This window comes from Vitis riparia, chromosome 8 (genome assembly GCF_004353265.1).
Source record: "Vitis riparia cultivar Riparia Gloire de Montpellier isolate 1030 chromosome 8, EGFV_Vit.rip_1.0, whole genome shotgun sequence".
In the NCBI taxonomy this organism is placed as follows: Eukaryota; Viridiplantae; Streptophyta; class Magnoliopsida; order Vitales; family Vitaceae; genus Vitis; species Vitis riparia.
This window is the reverse complement of record NC_048438.1, coordinates 17,988,264-18,010,729: the sequence shown is the minus strand read 5'-3', so window position 1 is coordinate 18,010,729 and position 22,466 is coordinate 17,988,264. Positions and strand designations below refer to the sequence as shown.

Below are 22,466 nucleotides of genomic sequence, written 5' to 3'. Positions count from 1 at the left end.
AGTCTTTTGCATGAAAGATGCACGAGAGATGAACGGTTCATGGAATAAAAGAAAATTTCACTATCGGCCTTTTAAAGGAGAAAAGTGAAAAACACACTTTGACCTAGTCCTTTTTTTATTAGCATGTGCAAAATTTCAGTTGCGGAATATCACGTGCCTGAAAGATTTCACGTTTTATCATATTCCAAAAATAGAGGTATTTTGGGAGTATTTAAGGAAAAAAAAAGGTTCATCATAAAAACATTATATTACAAAAATACTGGGGCATATGCATGTGTGATTTATGGACTTTCGAAGTGGTCAACGATGAGAAGGAAGAAAGAGACAGTGTGGACAGAATATTGAGCATGGACGAAAGGCGCAAGGCCGGTAGTCGGTCCCACGCCCATGTACCGCAGTACAGTGTCATTGACAAAGTCAGCTGGACCTTTGTTTGACCCACCTGATCCTTTCCATCTATTTCTTCACTTTTTGTTTGTCTACGTCTCTCTAATTAATGCTTCTCAAGGAAAATGAGCTCAATTTTTGAACATTCAAATATCGGACTTGACTCCATCAAAGTCAAAGCGGGTGCTCGAGTCTCGTCACTGCTACGGTGACGAGAAACACAAACTCATACGCTAGGCAAATTTCCACTCGAACTAGGGTTAGTTTTATTGATATTGTTATCCCTCAATCCGTATTAATAACTAACGTGGTGTTTATTTATTTAGTTTTTTTATTAAAAGTAATTTATTTTCAGAATTTAGATGATTAATTTTTTATTTTTTTATTATTTATTATAAATTTTTTATTAAATATAAAAAAAATCAAAATTTTAGATGATGTTTATTTTTTTTACTTAATTCTAAATAAAAACTTAATGTTTAATATTGTTAAATATTATGTTATTTGTTTTTGTAGTATTTTATTTCTATTAAGTATTAAAAAGTAAAAAAAAAAATCAATATGTTATTTTTTTTATTTAAAAAAAATTAAATATTTTGACTTTTTTATTTAATAAAAAGTTTATAATAAGTCGTGAAAAAATAGAAAAATAAACAATCTAAATTTTGAAAATAAATTACTTTTAATAAAAAGCCAAAAAAACAAACACTCTCTTAGTGTTTGTTTTTTTTTACTTAATTTTAAATAGGACATCAATGTTTAATAATGTTAAATATTAGGTTATTTGTTTTTATAATATTTTATTTCTATTAAGTATTAAAAAGTAAAGAAAACTAATATATATATTTTTTTATTTAGAAAAAGTTATATATTTTGACTTTTTTATTTAATAAAAAGTTTATAATAAGTTATGAAAAAAATAGAAAAACAAATAACTTAAATTCTGGAAACAATTTGTTTTTAATAAAAAGCCAAAAAATTAAATATCACCTTAATTTTTTAAATAAAAAATAATATATTAATTATTTTTACTTTTTAATATTTAATAAAAATAAAATACTACAAAATAAACAACTTAATATTTAACACTATTAAACATTAAACTTCTATTTAAAATTAAATAAAATAAATAAATACTACCTAAATCTTCTTCGTATCAAATCCACATGAGTAAGTAAATTTTATACATATATTTTTTTTTTTCTTTACCTTAATAGATAGAAACCCAACATGATGCGGTTGCCAACTTTAACAAAGTACTAGTAATAATTTAATATTGATAAAATTTAAATGACACTAACCCTGGCCCCAGGCCCAAAAAATATTTCGTCTACAAGAACCAATCACGCACATTAATGTACTTCCCTAAAGCCATCCACCAAAACCATAGGTCTGCAATGCTTTAATTATATACACCAATCCCATCATGAATAATAAGGTTAAACAATAATTACAACCGGAAATAAAGTCTCCCATTACCCATAATGATTTTTTTTTTTCCATTAGTGTTCGATTACGACTGGTTGATCTAAGCTTTTAGAATATGGGATGAGAGCTTAGGCCGACTGAGAGATATCGTGGCTTGTGCTTCATGTGTTCCACCTCCCCTCGAGAAATATGAGCCAACTGGATGGTTGAAAAGAAATCAGATGCCAATCATTATCAAATTTTGATTTGACCTACCAAATATTATTTTGTATCGCCCCTTGTTTATAATGATTCATCGTGATGTTGATTTTGCGAAGTGGCTTACTAATGTTTTTGTTACGTGGTCGACTTAGATATTGAAGTTTTGACGGCCCCAAGACTAAGATCCTCCTCTAGGCCCAATAAATTTGGGCCCAGAAAAACGCGTCGACGGTGCACTAAACCGCCTGGTTTTTATATACAAACTCAATTTTCCTTTTGCCAGCCCTACCTAATGAAAATGACTCCATCAGAACGTCAATCTCATCTAGAACACTAACCGTCCGTTTGATTGACCAGGTTTTCTAGTACTTATCTTTAAAAATAGTTTTTTCACTTCTTTTTCTTTGTTAAATTGGTGTTTCTACTGTTTGTAAGAAAGTAAAACGACCCAAAATCCCAGAGGCGAATCCAAAATCACCTACTCAATCAATAGGCATAGCTTTTGTAGATGCTTTATCTTCCTTTTTTAAGTCATGTAAACCAAAAATGAATTAACAATTCTAAAACAAGAGCTATTTTGGGATAGCAAAGACATGGACCGAGATTGGCCACCCTCGTCCCAACATCATTCTGTTTATTCAAAATAATTTTCATTCTTATTGGATTAAAAAAATTAAAATTTTCTTTTAAAAATTATTTTTAATTTTTTTAATTACATCAAAACAATATATATTTTATGTTATAACTTATTTTATTAAAAAGTATTTATTATTATTATTGTTGGTGCACGACTAGCAAGAATGTAATCGGTTAACTACTAAGATGCAGGTCAAAGTTCACCAAAAAGTAAGTGTTTTGGAAAAATGATAATATACCTCATTTGTTGCCAAATGGGGCTATTTATTATGTCCAACCATATAACGTCTTCTATAGTGCCTTTGATGGTGTCTTTGATTGTGTTTGAATGCACGCTACAACTTTTAATGTCGATTATTACCTACTCATAACAATTATCATGTCTTGGTAAGCCTTAAAGACTTACGTTATATCCTCGTAACAATTGTGTCAATCAAAACACTTAATATTTGTTGTATGTACTTAATGTTTGTTACAATTAATATTTTCAAGCGTTTCAAGCACCTACCCGATTAGTTGTGTGTTGTTACCCTTGGGCCAGAAAGACAAGGCGACTTTAGGAGACAACTATGACCAGTTCACAATTATTATTATTGAAATAAAAAATAATTTAATTTAATTTTATATATAACCAAGGCAAGACAGGGTAAAACAAACTTGAATATGCCTCGAACCTATTATGGATTTTCAAAATAATCTCAAATCCTTCTCTAACCTGATTATTTTAATTTCACACTCATCCCTTTGTGGGTGACGCAAGTACTCGAGCCCCATCTAGGCCTACTCTGTCCCATCTCTGGTCACCAACATTAACATAAAAAAGTAAGAATGGATAAATAACACATTAATCAAGGGCCATCCAACACAGAGTTAGAAGTGAACCACTAAGTTATTTTTTAAAAGTTTATTTAATAAGTTATTTTTAAAAATACTATTCCAAAAATAAAAAATTTGCTTGGATAAATTTATTTTTTAATATGGTTTTTTATTTCGATATTGTAAAAAATTTATAAATTCAATTTATATAATATTAATTTAATTATTAAATTCTTACAAAAATAAAAATAATTTTATAATAACAATATATATATATATATATATATATTACATCCTAATGGTAGTAAGACTCATCATATCATTTTTTATGAAGACTGATAGTTCCATTGGGAGTTCCAGTAGTTCAACCCCCTCTGCTCCTCTTTATTAGTTTAGTATTTTGCCCCGTTCCCCAATCAAATGTTTGGATGTGAGCTATACTCCGCGAGGAGCCAAACGGGCGTATGGCCTTTCCCATTTAGTAGGGGTTGCCCGAAAGGAGACCGGAAGGCGTACATCAGAGCTAGCTTTTCGAGCCAACCTATCCCGTGGACTTTCTTATCCGAAAGCCTCTCTTTGTTGAATTGATCTCTCGACTGTGCCACCCGACTGAACCCACCACAATCGGATTCAAGAGCCATTAATATTGAGATTCCCGGCGAGTGATAATTGATTTTTTTTTTTTTTGCTAAAAATAAATAATAATATTTTATTTAAAATAAATTTTAAAAAATAAAGTTTAATTTTTTTAACATATAAATAAACTAAGTTTTTCATTACATACACATCTAGTGCTTAATTATGACACAATATTTTGAACTAGTTTCATTTAGTTTGGAATTAATTAGGTCAGATTTTAAAATTCCAAATTATTCTTAGAATTAAAAGATTTATTGAAAAAAAATTAAAGTATTAGTTATGTCTTATTTAATTTAGAACATATTTACATAGTGAAAAAAATTCAAAAAACAAAGTTACGTGTTTAGGAGAAACAACAAAGTCTTAACTCATAATGTATTACTGCTAATCTATTATTTATAATAGTGATTAGATTTTGTTAAAATTTTAGTCAAATCAACCTAAGGTAATTACCTTGGGGGATGAATAGAGTTATGGTTTTTTATTTTTTTTTTACAAATTTAAATTAAGTTAATATAAGAAATAATTATATGCAAATATATAATAAATATAATGAAAAAACAATTGTATATAAAATAAAGAGAAAAAGGAAGAAAAATACAAATATTCGTTTTTATAGTGGTTCACTGCAACTCAGCACATGTCTACTCCCTTCAAACTCTTAACCAAGTGAAGGTTCCACTATTCTGTAGTGTTTCTAGTCAAAGCCTCCAAGTTTTACAATTGGTATGGTTCCAATCAACCTTCTTAGACTTATGACTCCAAACACCCTTTACAACAAGACTTTTCAAGACAAAGTCTCCAAATTCTTCCCATAAGTGATACCTCCCACTGTTGAACTCACCTCACAAATATTTACAAGAAATGATATAAAATATTCTTACAAAATTCTAGTACAACATTTCAACTTTCATATCATTAATACACTTCAATTCTTGTTTTTTCTTATACTCATTTGAGTTTAAATTTGTATTAGTATTTTGTGAGTTTAATTCTATATCTTTCTTACAACCTTTGAAGTAAGTTTATGTGTGAGGTATCACCCAAAGAAAAAAAATCTAAGTATGAGGTATTTTTTAGTGTTGGTCAAGTGTGAAGTATCATTTAGAAAGTTCAAAAGTGAGACATCTTTTGAGGAATTTTGTAGTGCTTATTGGAGCTGGTGAGTCCAATTGTAAACTTTAAAGGCTTGTGTTGGAAGTCATATGGAGACTCTGAAATTACTCATGAAAGAACAAACCAAGTTAAAAAAATCTAATATAAACATTCTTGTACATGATTATCAATTGTTTTCAATGAAATATTTTAAATCAATTAGTGATATGTTTACTATGTTCATAGAGATTGTAAATGGACTTCAAGCTTTGAGAAAGATATACATCAAAGTAGAGAAAGTCATAAAAATTTTGAGGTCTTTACCAAATAAATGAGAAACAAAAGTGACTACAATCCAAGAAATTAAAAATCTTATCACCAAGCTCTTACTTGAAGAACCCATTGACTCACTCATGACCCCTCATGAGATAAATGAACAATCATCAAGAAATTTAGCAGAAGAAGAAAAATGACATACTATTCAAAACTTCAACAATTAATGAAAAGATAAGGAAAACGAAGATGGAGACCTTGATTTTACTACAAAGAAATTTATGAAATATATCAAGCTTAGAAAAATCAAGGAGAGAAGGATCCATTCAAGGAAAGAATCTTTAAATGCCAAAAAAAGAAGAAAGTCATGGTAGCCACTTAGAATGAAAGTAATGAATTATCCAAAGAAAAAAATGAAATTGAAATGACTAACATGTACTCCATGGTTTTTTGGAGGATCATGAAGATGATCATGAAGATGATGTAATTTCTAACCGTAACTATAATGAACCTCGAGAGGTTTTTCAAGAATTATATATTGATTTTGAAAAACTCAGGTTAAATAATACATCTCTTAAGAAAAAGATTTCTTATCTTCAAAATGAGCTCAATGAGCTTAAAGAAAAATTTGAAAAAAATCGAGAAAACAAAAATCTCTTCTTTTTTTTTTTTTTTTTAAAAAAAAATGAAAAGTAGAAAAAAAATAAAATTGAATGGTTGACATCTTCTAGCAAGGTTTTCAAAACTCGGGTTAAATAATACATCTCTTAAGAAAAATATTTCTTATCTTCAAAATGAGCTCAACGAGCTAAAAGAAAATTTTGAAAAAAAATGGAGAAAACAAAAATCTCTTTTTTTTTTTTTTTTTTTTTTTAAATGAAAAGTAGAAAAAAAATAAAATTGAGTGGTTGACACCTTCTAGCAAGGTTTTAGATTCAGAATATTTTTTTTAAATATGTTTCTTATTAGCTAAACATGCATGTTCGATAAAAATATGTTATATTACAAGCCTTTCAAGAATAAAAAATATTTTAAGAATTATTTTGTGAAAAAAGTCTCAAGTAATAGCTCATTTACTATTTACAATTATATTTGTATATAATTGTTTATTGCATTCATATAGTTTAAATTTGTAAAATGGACTATCATCCTATTCACTCATTACTTTTCCTTTTATTGGAGGTGATTACCTTAAGTTGATCTAGTTAATATCTTAACAAAAATAATTTTTTAAAATTATTAAACTCATTAATAAATTCAACATATAAATTCTCACTTAGAATAAAATTTATTCATCTATTAAGAAAATGCATAAAAATATAATTATATATAGAAGATGAATAATATAGTCATCATTGACCAATTTTAATTCATAAGTTTTTAGTGGTAATTTTATTGGTTTCTTTCATTTTAATTATATTTTTAAAATTAATAGCCTTATTTATTAATTTAATGCATCAAGTCTTATTTGATTAAAGTCTATTTATTTGGTGAAAAAATTCAGAAAAATATGATTCTATACAACAAAGAACCAACATAGTCATTCTAGACCAATTTTTTTATATTAATTGTATTACTATATATTTTTAAATATTTAAAAATTACTAAATTTGTTAATAAGTCCAATTGAAATTTAATTTGCTTGATTTAGAGTTTATTTGCATAATAAGAAAATTTGTAAGATTATAATTATATATAAAGAAAAAACTAGCAAAGTCCTTCCAAAAGAATTTTAATCTATGACTTTCTAATAATGTTAATTAGGTCAATTATGAGTTTCATAACTTTTTAGTATTAATTGAATCAATTTTTGAGTTTTAAATTATTTTTAAAAATTAATAAGTATTGATTGATTTGGAATCTATTTACCTAATGAAAACATTTAGGTGGTGTTTGTTTTTTGGCTGAATAGAAAAAGCCAAATATTTTGGTTTTTTCTATTCAGCTAAAAGTACCTTATTGATACTAACCAACATAATTAAAGTAAACTTATTATCAATTAATTCAAGATAAGATTATATTTGAATATTTTTAGTAATAGATGTTGAATTTAAAATGAGAAAAAAAGAAAAGAAAGTATCTTCTTCTACTTTATTAGCTTTTTGAGGTTTTCATTTTTCTTTTGTTTTTGAAAACCAACAAAAATAATTTCATTTTTTTTTCTCTAAAAATTATCATTTCAACTTACTTTTAAAAATATTTTTAGATAACCATCATTAAATAGTGTTATAAATTTGTACAAGTAGTCTTTTTAAAAATAACAAACTGTTTTAAAATTACAAGCCAAACAATCTCAAATTCTTATCTTCTTACCTATTGATTCCATCTATCAAGCCTATAATATCAATGAAAATTGTGGAATAGCATACTTAGATTCATTTGATGAAGAATTAAAAAAAAAAAATTGTATATGAGAGTTTAAGGGAGAACTAAGTGAATTGAGAGAGGAAGAGTAGGTTAATCTTTAGGTTTTTTTTGCAATAGTGTAGTTTTTAAAAATATTTCTTAAAACAGTGTCACATAAAAAATAATTTGACTCTTCAGCCTCAGCCTCTGGTCCGCTTAAAGTGGATACAGAGCATGCAAAGATTGTGCATGCTATATAATACCTTCAAGAGAAATACAAATGATATCAAACTTAAGCAACTCTCCGTATGAAGTAAGTAAAAGGGACATCCAATGATAAAGTATGCATAAATAAATAATGTCTATATGTGAAAAAGAGAATTAAAATAACCTCTTATCACTCACCTTAATATGTTTAAGATCGTCATTCTTTTCATCTATAATGATGAACGAATGCTTCTGAGTTCAGATGAATGAAAGACTTGATGCCTATCCATTGTAAGTGGGTATCTAGAAATAAATGGGAAGGCAAACTGATAGGAATACGTGGCCTTTAAGGGCTTTGCAAGTAAACCTGTCAATGCCGTGACCTCCCGGGATGAATCTAAATATTTTATCTCATATACTATAATTAACACAATGTATTCTCAAGTACGAACGAATATGACAATTCAGTATCAGAGGTTCAAAACATGCTAATCTAGACTGCAGAATTTTCCAAGCTTTCCAAGAACGAGTTTTTGGTTTGTCATGCTCTTGCAAGAAATCTGAAAACATGCGTTATGCTAATTTACTCAGCAGATTTTCTTAGTTTTCCAAGGACAAGAGTCTGTTCCCTCTCATCCACCCTTGCAAGAAAATAGGCATGAAGCCGTGCTTGATAGCCGAAAGAGGGTTGAGGGAATCGCTTATCCTCCCATGTATCGAGCTCCAAATACCTTGATAATCGTTTCATTCATTCCAATATAGGGAATGCAGTCAAGTTTCGTGTATGCAAGGTGCCCGAACTGGGATCTTGGTCCCCCCTCCATTAGAGGAGGTACAGATTGAATAATAGATGAATGGATGCCTAGCTGGTAACCAGAATTTTTTTATTATTACTTTTTCCTTTTTCAGGAATTTATGTGCTTAGATTCAAGGCCGAACATATTGGTCAGAGGTGGGCTTTGGAGTAGGATGGCAGCTGAGAATTGTCTTTTCGTCGTGACAGTACAAACCTTGCCAATCGGAGATAAAATGCTGAATATGAAAGTGGATGCAGTAGTTGATTTATCTATGCATACACTCCAATCTGAGTTCAAATTATTCAACCATGGTACAGTTCAATTATATATGTTTGCAGGTGGGCTAGTATGGGGGAGGGACTGGACCACATCCCTGGTGGAAATATAGTACTGGGAAACCAGTGAATGTACCGATATCTTAGCTGAGGAGCTCTGTGCATAATATTGCTTTTCAACTGCATCAGTCCACTGTAACAAAAAAATTAGTCACAGGAGGTATGTGAAAGGTAATTTTCATTTTCTGTGAAGGTTCCTTGGCTGTAAAAGCGGTTGATTTATGCTCTTCCTCTTCCACTGAATCACCTGCCACAGAATCAATATATTAGCTACTCACTGTTTCTAAACTCTTGTAAGTCATGTCTTTGGGGCAAGCAATCTCAAGTGCGAGATGAATTGACCACTCAGCTGAAACATCACTTGTCCCAATTATCGTATAATACAAGCATATACACATTTGGTTCCCGTTTTGGCTGGGGGAGGTACGACTTTCCAATATGATCTCAAGGAGAAATTGAGTTTTTCCTCCAACTTTTTGTTTGTTTGGGTAAAATGAAAATGTGATTTGATGTAAACATGGACTATTAGGCTGCTAAAAGACTTCAAACTATTTGTCTTTTTCCTGTATTGCTGTGGATAGGCTGGATAAATAAGTTGCCAGATCAGGTATGACTGTCCTAAATCGAAAAGCAATGTATGTTGCTGCTAGAGTCAATTAGTGAAGAAAAATTTTGAATGAGCCTAGTACAGTGCCTAGAGTCTCACTTGGATGGGAGACTGGAGAGGTGGGCTTATCCTCTTCCTGGTAGGTGTAGTACAGTAATTGAGGTCTTTGAATACCCTTTTTCGTACTCTATCTTATCTCTCCCATCTGATATCTGCGTATGGAACCAATACATATATAGAGTGGGGGCCATGATTGAATGCTGCTTCCACAACATTACCAGCAAGCTGCTAGCTGCTAGCTGCTAGACTGCTATCCACATTGCACGACTTCCGTGTAAGCCGCGGTATAGTTTTTCAACTTGATGTTACAATTGGGTATTGTAAGAACGGGCAGTTATCTCGCCCCTAATTAATTTGCTCTAATTAAATGTTCTAACTGTAGTATGATTCGTTCTAGTTAATTTTTTTTAAGCCAAAAGGAGAAGGCAAATTAAAAGTGCCTTTAAAACCATTGTCCCATGCAATAATACGATAACGACATGACATAATCCCTCTTATCATTTTGCATTTGGGCAATTGGCATTAGATGTATGGTAGATGGGGTGTCATATCACTAATAACTTTGCCAAAAGCAGATGCGTGAGCCCCCGCTCTTACAAAATGTCCTTCACATTATTGTCATCCGTAAAGACATAACATGAGGCCAGTCAGTGAAAAAACTACATGGAATTTCAGATGGTTGACCGTGTGGAAAAATTAGAAAAAGAAGTATTAAAAAAAGATGGGACACGGGATGTCATTCAACCCTTCATATAAAAACAAAGAAAATAATAAGCAAATAGGTAGAAGTTGTTTTCAGCTGACCTCCCCTCAACCTTATTCCGTGTTCAAATTTCATTGAAGCCAGGCAGATTACCCAACACCCCGCGCTTGTTATTAAGCATGTTTTGTAGCCTTCTAACTAGTATATGATTGAACTGCTGAGAGAATGAGAGTTGGCGGCACCAGGAATGCGATGTACATGTAATGTCTCATAAAGCAAGTAAGATACATACATGATACAAATACATAATACCATGCTACCATCTAACTAAGATCCTTGTTGGGTCATTTTCCTAGACAGTGCAAGTCAGACTATGATCCTCCAATTAAACTTAAAAATTGAAAAAATAAAAGATTAATTTGTAACCAAAATTCAATTAGATTGAACAGAGGAACTTTAGAAAGTCTCCCCATTAAATTCCTTTTAAACAAACGAGTTCCTCTGACACCTCCTCCACCAATAGCCCAAAGATGGCTAGCTCAATCTCTATTGCCGCCTCGTCAACCTGCTCCTGGTTTTTACTCCACCCACTAAGCTCTCTTCTGAAGTCCAATTCCACCATCATGTCAATGGTGTTGGATTCCACCTCTGTCCAAGACTCCAACCTCTTGCAAACCCTTTCCACCACCACCTCCCTACTCCTTGAGCACTGTTGTTCTCTCTCTTCCTGGGCAATGAGATCAGACACCAGTCTCTTCATGTCCTGGGGAATTCCCTGAAAATGGTGGAACCTTGATTTCTTAAGGACTTCTCTTACAAAATCATCTACCTTCTTTTCCCTATCTGATGCTATTGACTCATCATCATCTACACAATCCTCTGATTCTGCATCCCACTGGGCCGCATCATTGTTATCATCATCTAGTCCTTCTAGCATCCTCTTCTCAAGCTCAATAGGATCCAACTCAGCCAATTTCTCAAATCTACGAAGCTTGTGCAGTAGCTGCTGCTTTGCTCCTGTAAATCCAACACCATGGAACAAAAGGATTAAACAATCATCCAATGACCCGCTTTGTGCATTAATTAAGGGAGTCATGAGGAAAAAATGTAACAAAGTACAATGGAAAGTCAGTTTGCAGAAGAGAAAAGTACAGGAGACCTCCGGTTTACGCTTTAAACACACAGCAGGTAAGTAGGGCTATACTCATTATGAATTTGGTTCCACTAAGTTTAAGACTCTGACAACTGTCACATGAGCATAGCCATCCCCAGAAAAGAAATTGAACCCAAAGCTAGGTTGATCATTTCCTTTGGTCCATTTAATTAAAATGTGGGACACCCATAAACATATGAAGTAAAGTCGGTTTCATGGACAAGTGGATGTGCAGCCTAAACCCATGGTACAAGTCCCATTCACCTACAGTGCTTGAATGCCATCTGACATAGATTTCAATTTCATTGTTCAAAATCCATTTTAACCAACATCGAAGTTCGAACGCACAAATAAATGGTAACAGCATCACTTGAAAAGGACGATAAAAGCTGAAGATGCCACAGAAATAATGATACGTACTCTGTACAATGGCGTAGCTGCATTCAAGATCAAAACTGCCATCATCATCACCATCATCATCATCATCATCATCATCATCTCCTTCGTGTCCATCATCGTCGTCTTCGAAGGGAGGGTCCAATATGGATACAGGACTGAACTGTTCCTTCTCTTCTTCCTCTTCTTCTATTAAGCTCTCTCCTTCATAGTTGTTCTCTTTGTCCTGTTAAAATTCACAATGCTCAGAAGTTGACCACAGTTGTAAAGGGAATCGAACTGCTTTTAATAATAATTGGATGAAGAATCATTACAGATGCGATTAAACTATAATTCAATTATTGCCTATCAACAAGTGAATGTTGCCTGCTTTAATCTTTTAGGCAAACCATTAATCATAACAATTCTGTTGCAAAACATATCGACCTGAAAAAAAAAAAAATTCGATTTGTCCTGTATCGGGAAATTATTGTATGGCAAGGTCTTAATAAAAAGATTTTCATGCCAGAGACGTGATCTAAAGTACAGTTATGCAAAACAACAAGGGTTCATGCTGACAAACGTTGAAATGTCATTTATGTCCATGATCAAGTTTGGGATTTTCTATGCTTCTGGCGGTGGAATAAATGGGTATACTTGTCATCTAGCAACGACATTCCGGCCAACGAAGCAGAACGAGAGATTGCTTTGCCGACAATTCAAACACGCTCAACTCACTCAGACGAGTGGCTGAGTTTGCATTCCCAATTTGGGCGACTTTACCCGAGTGAGTCACGAGTTGTGCCCCAACTCGCTCACCCAGCCGACTCAGAAGGACTAATAAAAGTGACAAAATGGAAATCGAACAAACCTGAGACCTGTGGCGACTTGGGGATGTTGCCGGCGAGAAGTTTGGCGTATGGCGTCCTGACGACGGGCTCCGTTGAAGAACAAAGCGAAAGGGGCTTGTACAAAAATCCTTCTCACAAGAAGCAAAATCACCATTTTGTCTCTCTTTAGATACGAAGTCAATAATCTCTGCAGAGACCTCGGACTGGCTACTGCTAGAGGTCTCCATGTCCAAAGACTTCTCTTCATTGCTCTCAGACCAAACACTACTGAGTCTTCCATTACAAGAGCATGAAAACCCCATTTCAGAAGCACTTTTCTCCTCCACTCCCACCATTTCCTCTGAAACATTCTTGAACTCTTCCGTGAATTTTTTACGCCCAACCGACGAATCCCACCTCAGAATATCCTTCACAGAAACCCTAAGACCATCACCCTCGATTTCGCGCTTTCGATTCCGGTTACGCTGAGTTAGTCTCTTCATTATAGACCCGAATATACCAAAGCCCACGTTCTTGTTCTGGGCTTTGGGTTTTGGAGAAGACTGTTTTTGAATCCTCAGCGCAGCTTCAAGAAGCATAGCTGCTGTTCTGGCAGGGATATGGAGGAAAATGGCATTTGAGTTTTTGCGGGGGCTTTTGGCCGGGGACCAAAGTGGGGACTTTTTGACGTCCGGCGAGTCGTGGAAGGAGAAAAGGCATGCATTTTTACAGAAATTTCCGGAAAAGCTCGAGGTTTCTGAGATGGGTTTTCGTTTCTTGAGTTGTATACGGGTCTTGGGTAGGGGTCGCTTGAGCTGGCAACGTCTGTCTGCAATGTAGTTCTTGAGAAGGAAGGGCTCCTGATCTTCCTGCAACAGCTCGTGCAGATTTTTATGTGCCATCAGCAAAATCTGTCACAAAGGAAACACAATAACAGAAAGAGTAGAAAATGAAGCTCGAATCTTCAAACAGCTTTGAAATCTATAACCAGAAAAGTCGAGGAGATCTCAACTACATGTGTACATCAAAGGGAGCTTGAAGGGGAGAGAAGTTGGGTACAAATATAGGAGACAGAAGAAGGAGGGGGGGGGGAGGGGAGAGAGAAAGAGGAAGGAATGCGGATACTTCCCGATTCAAATCTGAGGTTTACGATATCGAGGCATGGTGGTGATAAACAAATTATTATAACAACATGGAATAATAAATCAAATAACAAGGCGTGAAAATGGCTAGAGAAGAAGCAATGTAGTAAGCGTGGAGTAAGAGGGCATCTCCTTTTAGTACCACCCCTGTAATTGTAAAGACAGAAAAAGGTGAAATGAGTAGTGGAGGGTAGAGAGAGACGACGGCTATGGAATTTATTTGGAGCATATGTATGTATATCTATCACTCCCTCACATTCTTTACATTACCACTCGCCTTTTTTAATTTTACAGCAAACAACCAGAGACCCTCAGTCACAGGATTCGCGACAACAGCCCTGCCTCGCTGGTCCATCCCAAGCTTTCCGCCTGCCCTCCCTCACTCCCCCACACCCTTTGTTTTAAAAATCATCCTTTTAATTCACCTCAATTTGCATTCTCCATCTCCATCTATCCCATATCCCAATTCCCAATCCAACTCACAAACGACAAACTTGATATAACAATGTGCTAAGCTACGCGTACTCCGGATTTCATTTCTCTCTGCCCAAACAACCCCACTAAAATAGACAGGTATGGCTGAGATTTTTTTTTTCCTTTTTTATAAAGACAGCGTATTTTTTAAAAATTATTTTCTCTATGTGATTATTTTTTATTCCAAAAATGGGTTTCTAGATTATTTCATAATAAATAGGTATGGTACCGGTTTGCATTTCCCATAAATATGATTCCCCTACGTACGAAGCCATTACCGATTATCTATAATTAATGATGAAATGACTAAAGCTACCTTAACAATCCGGTGCTCTCCATTGCAGTTTCTTAAACAAACAAAACACATTCCCCGTCAATAATAACTAACTCCGCCGTATTTTTAACCTCTTGCGTTAAACCAAGAAAAAGAAAAGGGCAAAAACGTGGCTGTAGTCTAGCTCGACACGTATCTTTTTTTAATGTCGTCTTCTTCCAATGCCTTATTTTCGCCAGCTGTCCTAAAGGTAGTCAAGGGAGTGACTAATTACACCTGAGGGCGTTGCTAGTAAAAATGAGGCGTTGACGTATGGCAGAACGTAGAAATATATGATTAAAATATCGCGACAAAATGAAGAGAAAACGAGGAGGAGAGTATAGGGAGCGGTGAGCGTCTCGGCGGCACTGGAGCCGAAACGGAGGGGGAAAAGGACAAAAAGGGGTAAGCCCCGCGTGCCGACGAGTTACAGAGTGGGACAGACGTAAAATCGGATCCTGATGGGATCTTCGACGGTGGTCCTGAGCCGTTGATGTTGAATACTTGCACCCATTGGGGCACTAGCACTAGACATACGTGTGGGAGCGTCCGTCCAGTCGTACGCTTTCACCTGTCCAGTCTGCCTCAGTAAACGCCTTTAATTTAAATATACACATGTTTTTTCATATTAAATTGGTTTTCATAGTTGTTAGTCAGTTCCACTTGAAAAGAGTGAGGGTGACCTGCCATCTCCTGATTTCACAGCCTGTCCACTTTTAACTGAATCAATTCACCTTTCGGAATGTTTGAATTTTGTTTTTATTTATTTTTATTTTTTTAATTTCCTTTCCTTTTCTCGTTTGTCTTTCCACCATACAGTGTGGGGGCAAAATAGCAGTAACCGTCGTTGTGTTAAGCTCTAGAAGACTGGAACTAGAACTTTCAAATTTAAAAATAATACGATATATCACATGTTAATTAAATTGATAATTCACTTTTCAAAATGAATTAAATTTTGAAATTTTTACAAATATCAATACTTAATACTAAGTAAAATAAAAAAGAATTTTAAAATTTTCATAAGACAAATTTTGAACCCAATTCCATTTATTTTAATTTGACTTAAATGTAAAAATCCAAAAAGTCATAAAAGAAAAAAAGCTCAAAATATCTTAATTTAATATAAGACTTACAGTCTGAAGTTTGACGATTGGATTATTGTACAATAACTGTGATGGAGTATTCATTGCTTTTATAAGATGATTAATTCCAAGGTTGATCGATCTTCCAAACCGGGCAGTGGTGGAATAATCTTCGATTTGACACAACATGACGGCACTATAACTGCAACAGGATACTGCCTAGAAATAGCTCCTTATCTTCTCGAATACTCTCGCTGCATCCCTATTTCGCTTCCTCTTCCTTTTTTTACTTCAATAGGGATCCACAGGTGCTGCCTATAGTAAAATTAGTAATGGTAGGACTCTGAAGCCAAATGTGAGATACCGAAAGAGTGATTCAGAATGCCCAATTCTCAAGCTGTTGATCCACTTGAAAAAGGAAAAAAGAAAAGGAGCGTGAAGGTGAAGACAAATAACCTTTTTCCATTTTCCCTTTAATATAAAGCACTTTCGATGAGAATTCAGGTCGATATGATTACCGACATAATTGCTCAATTTGCTAGTGGGATATCCGCTGCAGAGTTACCAGCTGAAGTGGGAAATATTGTAGACGTATTCATAACAATAATTGATAACACAATGTGGGATGTACGCAAGATTCTCTTCTCCACCTACTTAGGCTAGCGGCTTATCCTATGTCTTTGTTACCTTACCTATAGGCTATAGGAACCACCCATTGCAATACGTCCTTGAGCTACGGCCTTGACTGCCCAGCTACCTTGTGGGTTGTCTAGTACGCTAGGTGCCCCAAAAATGAACTTAAATCATGTGAACGAAATGACCGTATACCCATAATCTTGTCTCAGTTAAAAGTTACTGAATTAGCCAAATTTAACATGCACATTTTGAATTAAAAATAAAAATTAATTACCAAGGGAACAGTGTGATAAAAAAGACAATCTCACCGGAAAATAAGTAACAAAGCGCATGCGGAAATGTTTACAAGGATCATCAACCTGAGAAAGCAACAAATACCCACTTGCCCAGGTAATACAGAAGTTTGTCCCTTGCCCTATTATTATATCCACGTTCACTTCCTATCGTTTTGTACTTCTTTTTAAATAATCTCCATTCACTTCCATATGTCGGGCATGTCCATGCACATACCATTATTACTTAATTAGTTAAATCGAACCAGCTTGCGTCTTTCCTTTCCATCATTGATGGATGATCAAGAATCTTTGGCCACCTGGATTTACATTGTTGTCTTAATATTAACTTAATCCTTCCACTAATGCATTTACGAGTAAGTGGGGGATTGAGGACTACACTTGAGCCAATAATAACTCAGATATATCGGATTCCTTCATGGCCAATTCAATCACAGCTAGCATGTTAGAACACTAATGTCTAATCTTTTCGCCGAAAGTTCAACAAGCGTTAGGTAGAAGTTTCGCTTTAACTTGATTCCTCTTCTATTTAATTCAGTGCTAAGTTAATTCTAGATGAGTCTATCACTAGAGGCAATATAAACAAATATTAAAGTGAGACTAATTTTATTGCTTGGACACAAATGTGAGGGTGCAAGTGATAATTGCTTTGCCAAATTCCTAAAAATGGTGAAACACTTAAAATTCAAACTTAAAGATTTAGTCTGAGATATGGCATGCCCGCAACTGTGCCGACGAGTTCAAAAACTTGTCAATTCAAATGCTTTTTCTATTTTTGGCACTTGGAATGGGAAATCATGTGAGGTGATTAATAAAAAATTAACTAACACATGATGAAATGTGTCATAGAATGTGAGTTCAGGGGACCCAATTAAGCTCAAATTTTCATGAACATGTGGGGAATAACAATTGAACGAAGCTCATGATGAAAAGGAGACGGTAGCCCCAATGATAGCACTGTGATTCATCATCATCATCATGTAAGTTTTGCTTTCGAGTGTGAAATCGCAGTGGCAGAAATAAAACAGTGCCCTGAGACAGAGGGTAGAACCATGAGTCCATTATGGTGTGTAAGAAAATAAAAAGAGGCGAGGCAGCATAAGGCCCGTAAAACACACAACCCAAGGTCGCAAACCACCTTGCCTTTTGTCACAGCTTCCAAGTGATTCCACGAAATCCATGGTGGTCAACATGGCTCCCCTAATACCATGGGACCCTCCAATGTCTTAACCTTTCTGGGATGACAAAACAACAGACAAAAATCAATAAATGCACCTCATTTTTTTTTTGGCAGACTCATGCATAATAATTGGGGGTGAATTTTCCCAATGGTAATTGATGATCAACCCCATCCATATCTCTCTGCAACTTGAGGATTCTCGGTTTGGCTCTTTGCTCCCCCTACAATGTTCCACTCTGCCCCGTTCTGAGTCATAATCTAAAAGAATAACTACATCAGAAATTGGCCATGCATATTACCAACCGAGTTCATCACTTGGTACGGAACTTCGGATTAAGTAATTCGATGAATATCATGTTCACATCAACCTATCAACTAAATAAAAACACACTGTTTTTCTTTTCACGTTGAAATGTTAATTAAAAAACCTTGACGCTCATTCAGGGAACATGAGTTCCTTCCCCAGTAAAGCAACCGACTCTACTCCATTCATGTCTTCTAATTGTCTTCAAATTTTTAGAGCATCTTCAGATTTCTCAAGTTCAGAAAGCCGAAAAAAAAAAGAAAAAAAAATGTAACAGATATTCATCGTGATATTTCATGTCAAATTGCAGGGAAACATGATCATGACTTTCAGTACATTTTTTATGGCTTAAATTTCAGTGATTCTCTTGTAAGTTGCCCTCGACAACAAGACCACAACACTAATTATAAATACTTGGAATCTTTGAAATTTTAAGACAAGTTAATGTTTGGAGGGGCTTTGAAGACGATCTTACCCCTGCTCTATCCGTGTTTTGAGCTCCTGGATAAGGGGTAATTTTGATGATTCACTGCCCGCAACTATTAAGATATGCATGTTTTGTTAGGAAGTGACGGTGGCCTAAAATATTTTGTGTCTCCATCCAGGAATTTCAGGTTACCATCGTGGCAATAGACAAAAATGAAATCAACCCTTTTTTTTTTTTGGTCACATTCGTGTGGTCAAGAATATGCTTTTGTAATAATTAGCTTTGAGAAACATTGAATGTGGATGCCCGTCCATTGAGAGTCTCATCGGTTGATAAAAGTATGTGGAAAAAAGTTAAAAAACACTGAGAAAATGGTTCACTCATAGGAAAAATCCATATAATGAAATATATTAAATATAAAAATTATGAAAATAAAACTAGCAACTTTCAAAGAATTAATAATGCGGAAAGAGAATAAATAAATAAAAAATAAAAAAGCACGATTATAGTGGAAGAGAGAGGGGCATGCATGAACCATATTGGTCAAAATTAGGACACAAGAATAATGGGTCAACGATGGAATGAGGGACAGGTTTGTCATTTGGAAAAGAGGTTGGCGGCCATATCACGGTCCTTGGTAAAAGTGGACTTAAATAAGAATACAACATGTCCAAAGTATTCTGGACTACAGTTTAATACAAGTCTAAAAGCAGTGATCTTAAAGATGAATAGACATTTTCTTTAAGGACAAAACAATGGACAATTGCAAAATAAAAATAAAATGAAGGCACCGTCAATTGGGTGCATTCACATGGTCGATTCCCCACGTGTTAACGGATGAGCCGCATCCACGTGTCAGAGACGGTCGGAGATTTGTCCGCCCGCTACGTGTGGACCCCTACCTCCATACCTACTCTCTACTACTCCATAAGACAAAGACAAAGGCTTGCCGTCGATGACGTGGCCTCCCACCCTCAACATAGGATTCCCATCATTCCATTATTATGTATGGATCTTCATCATTTGTTTCCCTATTTTGGTCTCATCCCCCTTTTACAAAACCAAATATCCCATGTTTTTTTACTCTTTTTTTTTTAAAAAAAAGAAAAAAAAAATTAGAAAGGCCAAATCTTTTTTTATATTTTCTTGCATTTCACCCCACCTTAGCTTTTTTATTTTTATTTTTATTTTTTAAGCATTGGTTTTATATCATATGGGACCGATGAAGATGATATGGGCTTTTCACTTTATGAATAATTGAATTTTACTAGTAATATTAGTGACGTGGCTCTAGTATTTTATTTTCTTTTAAATATTGGAAAGTATTTATTCAATATTTGTTAATAATAGTTAGGTTTAAGATTGACAAGTAAATGAAAGGGTACCGATTCTTTTCCTTTTGTTAGGTGGGGTTTTGTGTCTGTGTCTCCGACCTTATTCAAAAGCGAGAAATCTCTTGAAAAAGACATGAAAATAGGTGCTAAAAATGAATGGAACAAGAATATTAGAAAAGCAAAAGTTGATCAGATTAGGAAAAGGACAAAAACTACAGGCATCAAGGCAAAAAAATAAAAAAAGTAAAATAAAGAAGGATGTTCCCTAAGAGCATAAGAGGATAAGAGGATAGATATCTATTACCTGTAAGACCTAAGAGAAAGTGAGAAACTAGCATTGTTATGTTTGTTAGAAGGGTCAAAGGGCACATATCTATAAACCATGGGCTTCTCAAGTTCACCGGAGAGATGAAAAAGAGGAGTATCTTTGTTTCTCTTTCCAAGCACATTTTCCTCAATGTGTCCCTTCTGACTCATTGAGACCCAAAAAAAGTACACAAACTTATATGCAAAAACTCTTCAGATATATATATACATATTCTATTCCAATAGGTCGCTCTCAAAGGGGACACGCGAATCCTCCTCATGCTGGGAAAAAGACATCTCTTTAATCTGGATTCTCCTCATCTAGCCATGAGGTCACACCTAAGATATGGAATGGGTCAATAGATTTTATTTGGGAAAATCACAATGCAAGTTCCATGTCATGATCAATGTGTTTTGTCATCTTCGCAAATAAAAATGTTTATTCCCCCTATTTTAATTTATGGGATAATAATGAGCCATGTCGCTTCTTCTTTTGTTTGCCTCCGGCTCGGAATGTTCCACCATGCTCTAATTCAATGACCCTAGTTAGAATGACGAATCATCCTACCATCCCATCTCTTTCTCCAACTTTTCCCCACCAAAATGCCTTACTTTAGCCTACTTTAATTTAAACAACATCCATACAATTATTATTTGATGGTTATAGAAAGAAATATCGAGGAGGCTTCATCTCACATTTGCATGTCATTGAGTACACGATTAAATAAATAGCATGTCCACTCCACACATAGGGATTGGAAAAGGTTAGCCCAAGCCTACACCCCAAGTTACACTTCAAACCTCAAAACAAAAATTACACTAGGCCATGTCTGGCCCATTGGATGGTTTGAGGGAGCTGAGGACTTGAGAATGCTGCAGTGATTCTAAGTCAAACTTTTATCTCCTTTTTTATTAGTTTATATCATCTCCTATTTTTATTATCTTGTTAAAGAATAGTCGAAATTAAATATCAATATATATTAATAAATAAGAATGTGTTTTTTTTATATTTTATTATCATATATAAAATAAATAGACAATAAAAAGTGTTTATCTATTTGACACCCTTTTATCTTATATGTTTGTCTGTTTGACTCGTAAAGAGGTGATTAGGATTTGGCATGTTAGATGGAGAAAAAAATTTAAAAACTATAAAATCTCTTAGGCCTAGAATATACAATAGTTATACTATTGGGATTAAGTTATTATAACTAAATTGTATAAAGATTAAATAAGTTGAAAATGTATAAGTTTTTGACAAATTTTAGTTATATTTAACGAGGTTATATGATTAAAATGAGTAAACTAAACATTGCCATGTTTGAGCATAAAATGGATCTTTTTGTTTGTCCATAAATGTCTTTCTTATCTTCTTCCCAGACTCCTTTTCTTTATTCTCTTTTAAATTAGAAATTGTTTTGTTTCTCTCCATTTCAGAATAAGGGCAAAGCCACCATGCTGGCAAGAAGGCAATGAAGGCAATGCTAGCATCACTAATGAAGACCAACAACAAAGAGAGATCTGATGATGACGGCGATGCTATGTCATGAAGTTGGACAACATTGAAAATGTCATCGTGGCGATTGGTAGCAGAGTAGAGTAGTGCTCAATGATAGAGAGCAAAACCATGGGGGGAGGTGTTGGTGCCATGCTGGTGTGATGGGCTTCGAGAAATAGGCTGATGTTGAAATTTGAAGAGGGTTGAAGGGAATTTTTGCCAAGAAGAATAGTTCATTTTCTAGGATCAAATATGTGAAGGGATAGATTTGTAAATTTTGGATTATTTAATTTATTTTAATTAAATAACCTTTTTATGTTTTATAAAAAAAACAAATATGATAAAATAATTTTTCTTAATTATTTTTTCATTATTAATATTTTTTTAAAATAAACATATCACTAATAAATAATATGAAGGGTATTTATGATATTTTATATTGAATAGAGAATTTTTTTTAAGAGTCATAATATTTTTTGAATTTGGAACGAATAATATTTATATAATTGGAACAAGTTGTTATGATTTTTTAATTAATTTAAATTTATTATTTGATTAAAATGAGTGAAATAAATCTTTTCATGGGTGA

The 22,466-nt window shown here is 34.0% G+C and overlaps 1 protein-coding gene across 1 annotated transcript; it reads right to left on the bottom strand.

Moving 5' to 3' along the window:
- Positions 1 to 10,762: 10,762 nt before the first annotated feature.
- Positions 10,763 to 14,383, bottom strand: LOC117920903. The gene is made up of 3 exons (XM_034838595.1): positions 12,930 to 14,383; positions 12,104 to 12,305; positions 10,763 to 11,547 (listed from the first exon to the last, which is right to left on the bottom strand). The coding sequence occupies exons 1-3, from the start codon at positions 13,788 to 13,790 to the stop codon at positions 11,003 to 11,005; spliced, it is 1,608 nt and encodes a 535-aa protein (XP_034694486.1). The 5' UTR covers positions 13,791 to 14,383; the 3' UTR covers positions 10,763 to 11,002.
- Positions 14,384 to 22,466: the final 8,083 nt, after the last annotated feature.

What these genes read in the sequence shown, in the direction of transcription:
- LOC117920903 (XM_034838595.1), bottom strand. Translation starts at nt 13,790, where the DNA reads ATGGCACATAAAAATCTGCACGAGCTGTTGCAGGAAGATCAGGAGCCC. An exon ending in CAAGTCGCCACAGGTCTCAG is followed by an intron (nt 12,306 to 12,929) that starts GTTTGTTCGATT and finishes GAATTTTAACAG; the next exon opens with GACAAAGAGAACAACTATGA. An exon ending in CAGCTACGCCATTGTACAGA is followed by an intron (nt 11,548 to 12,103) that starts GTACGTATCATT and finishes TTGGATTTACAG; the next exon opens with GAGCAAAGCAGCAGCTACTG.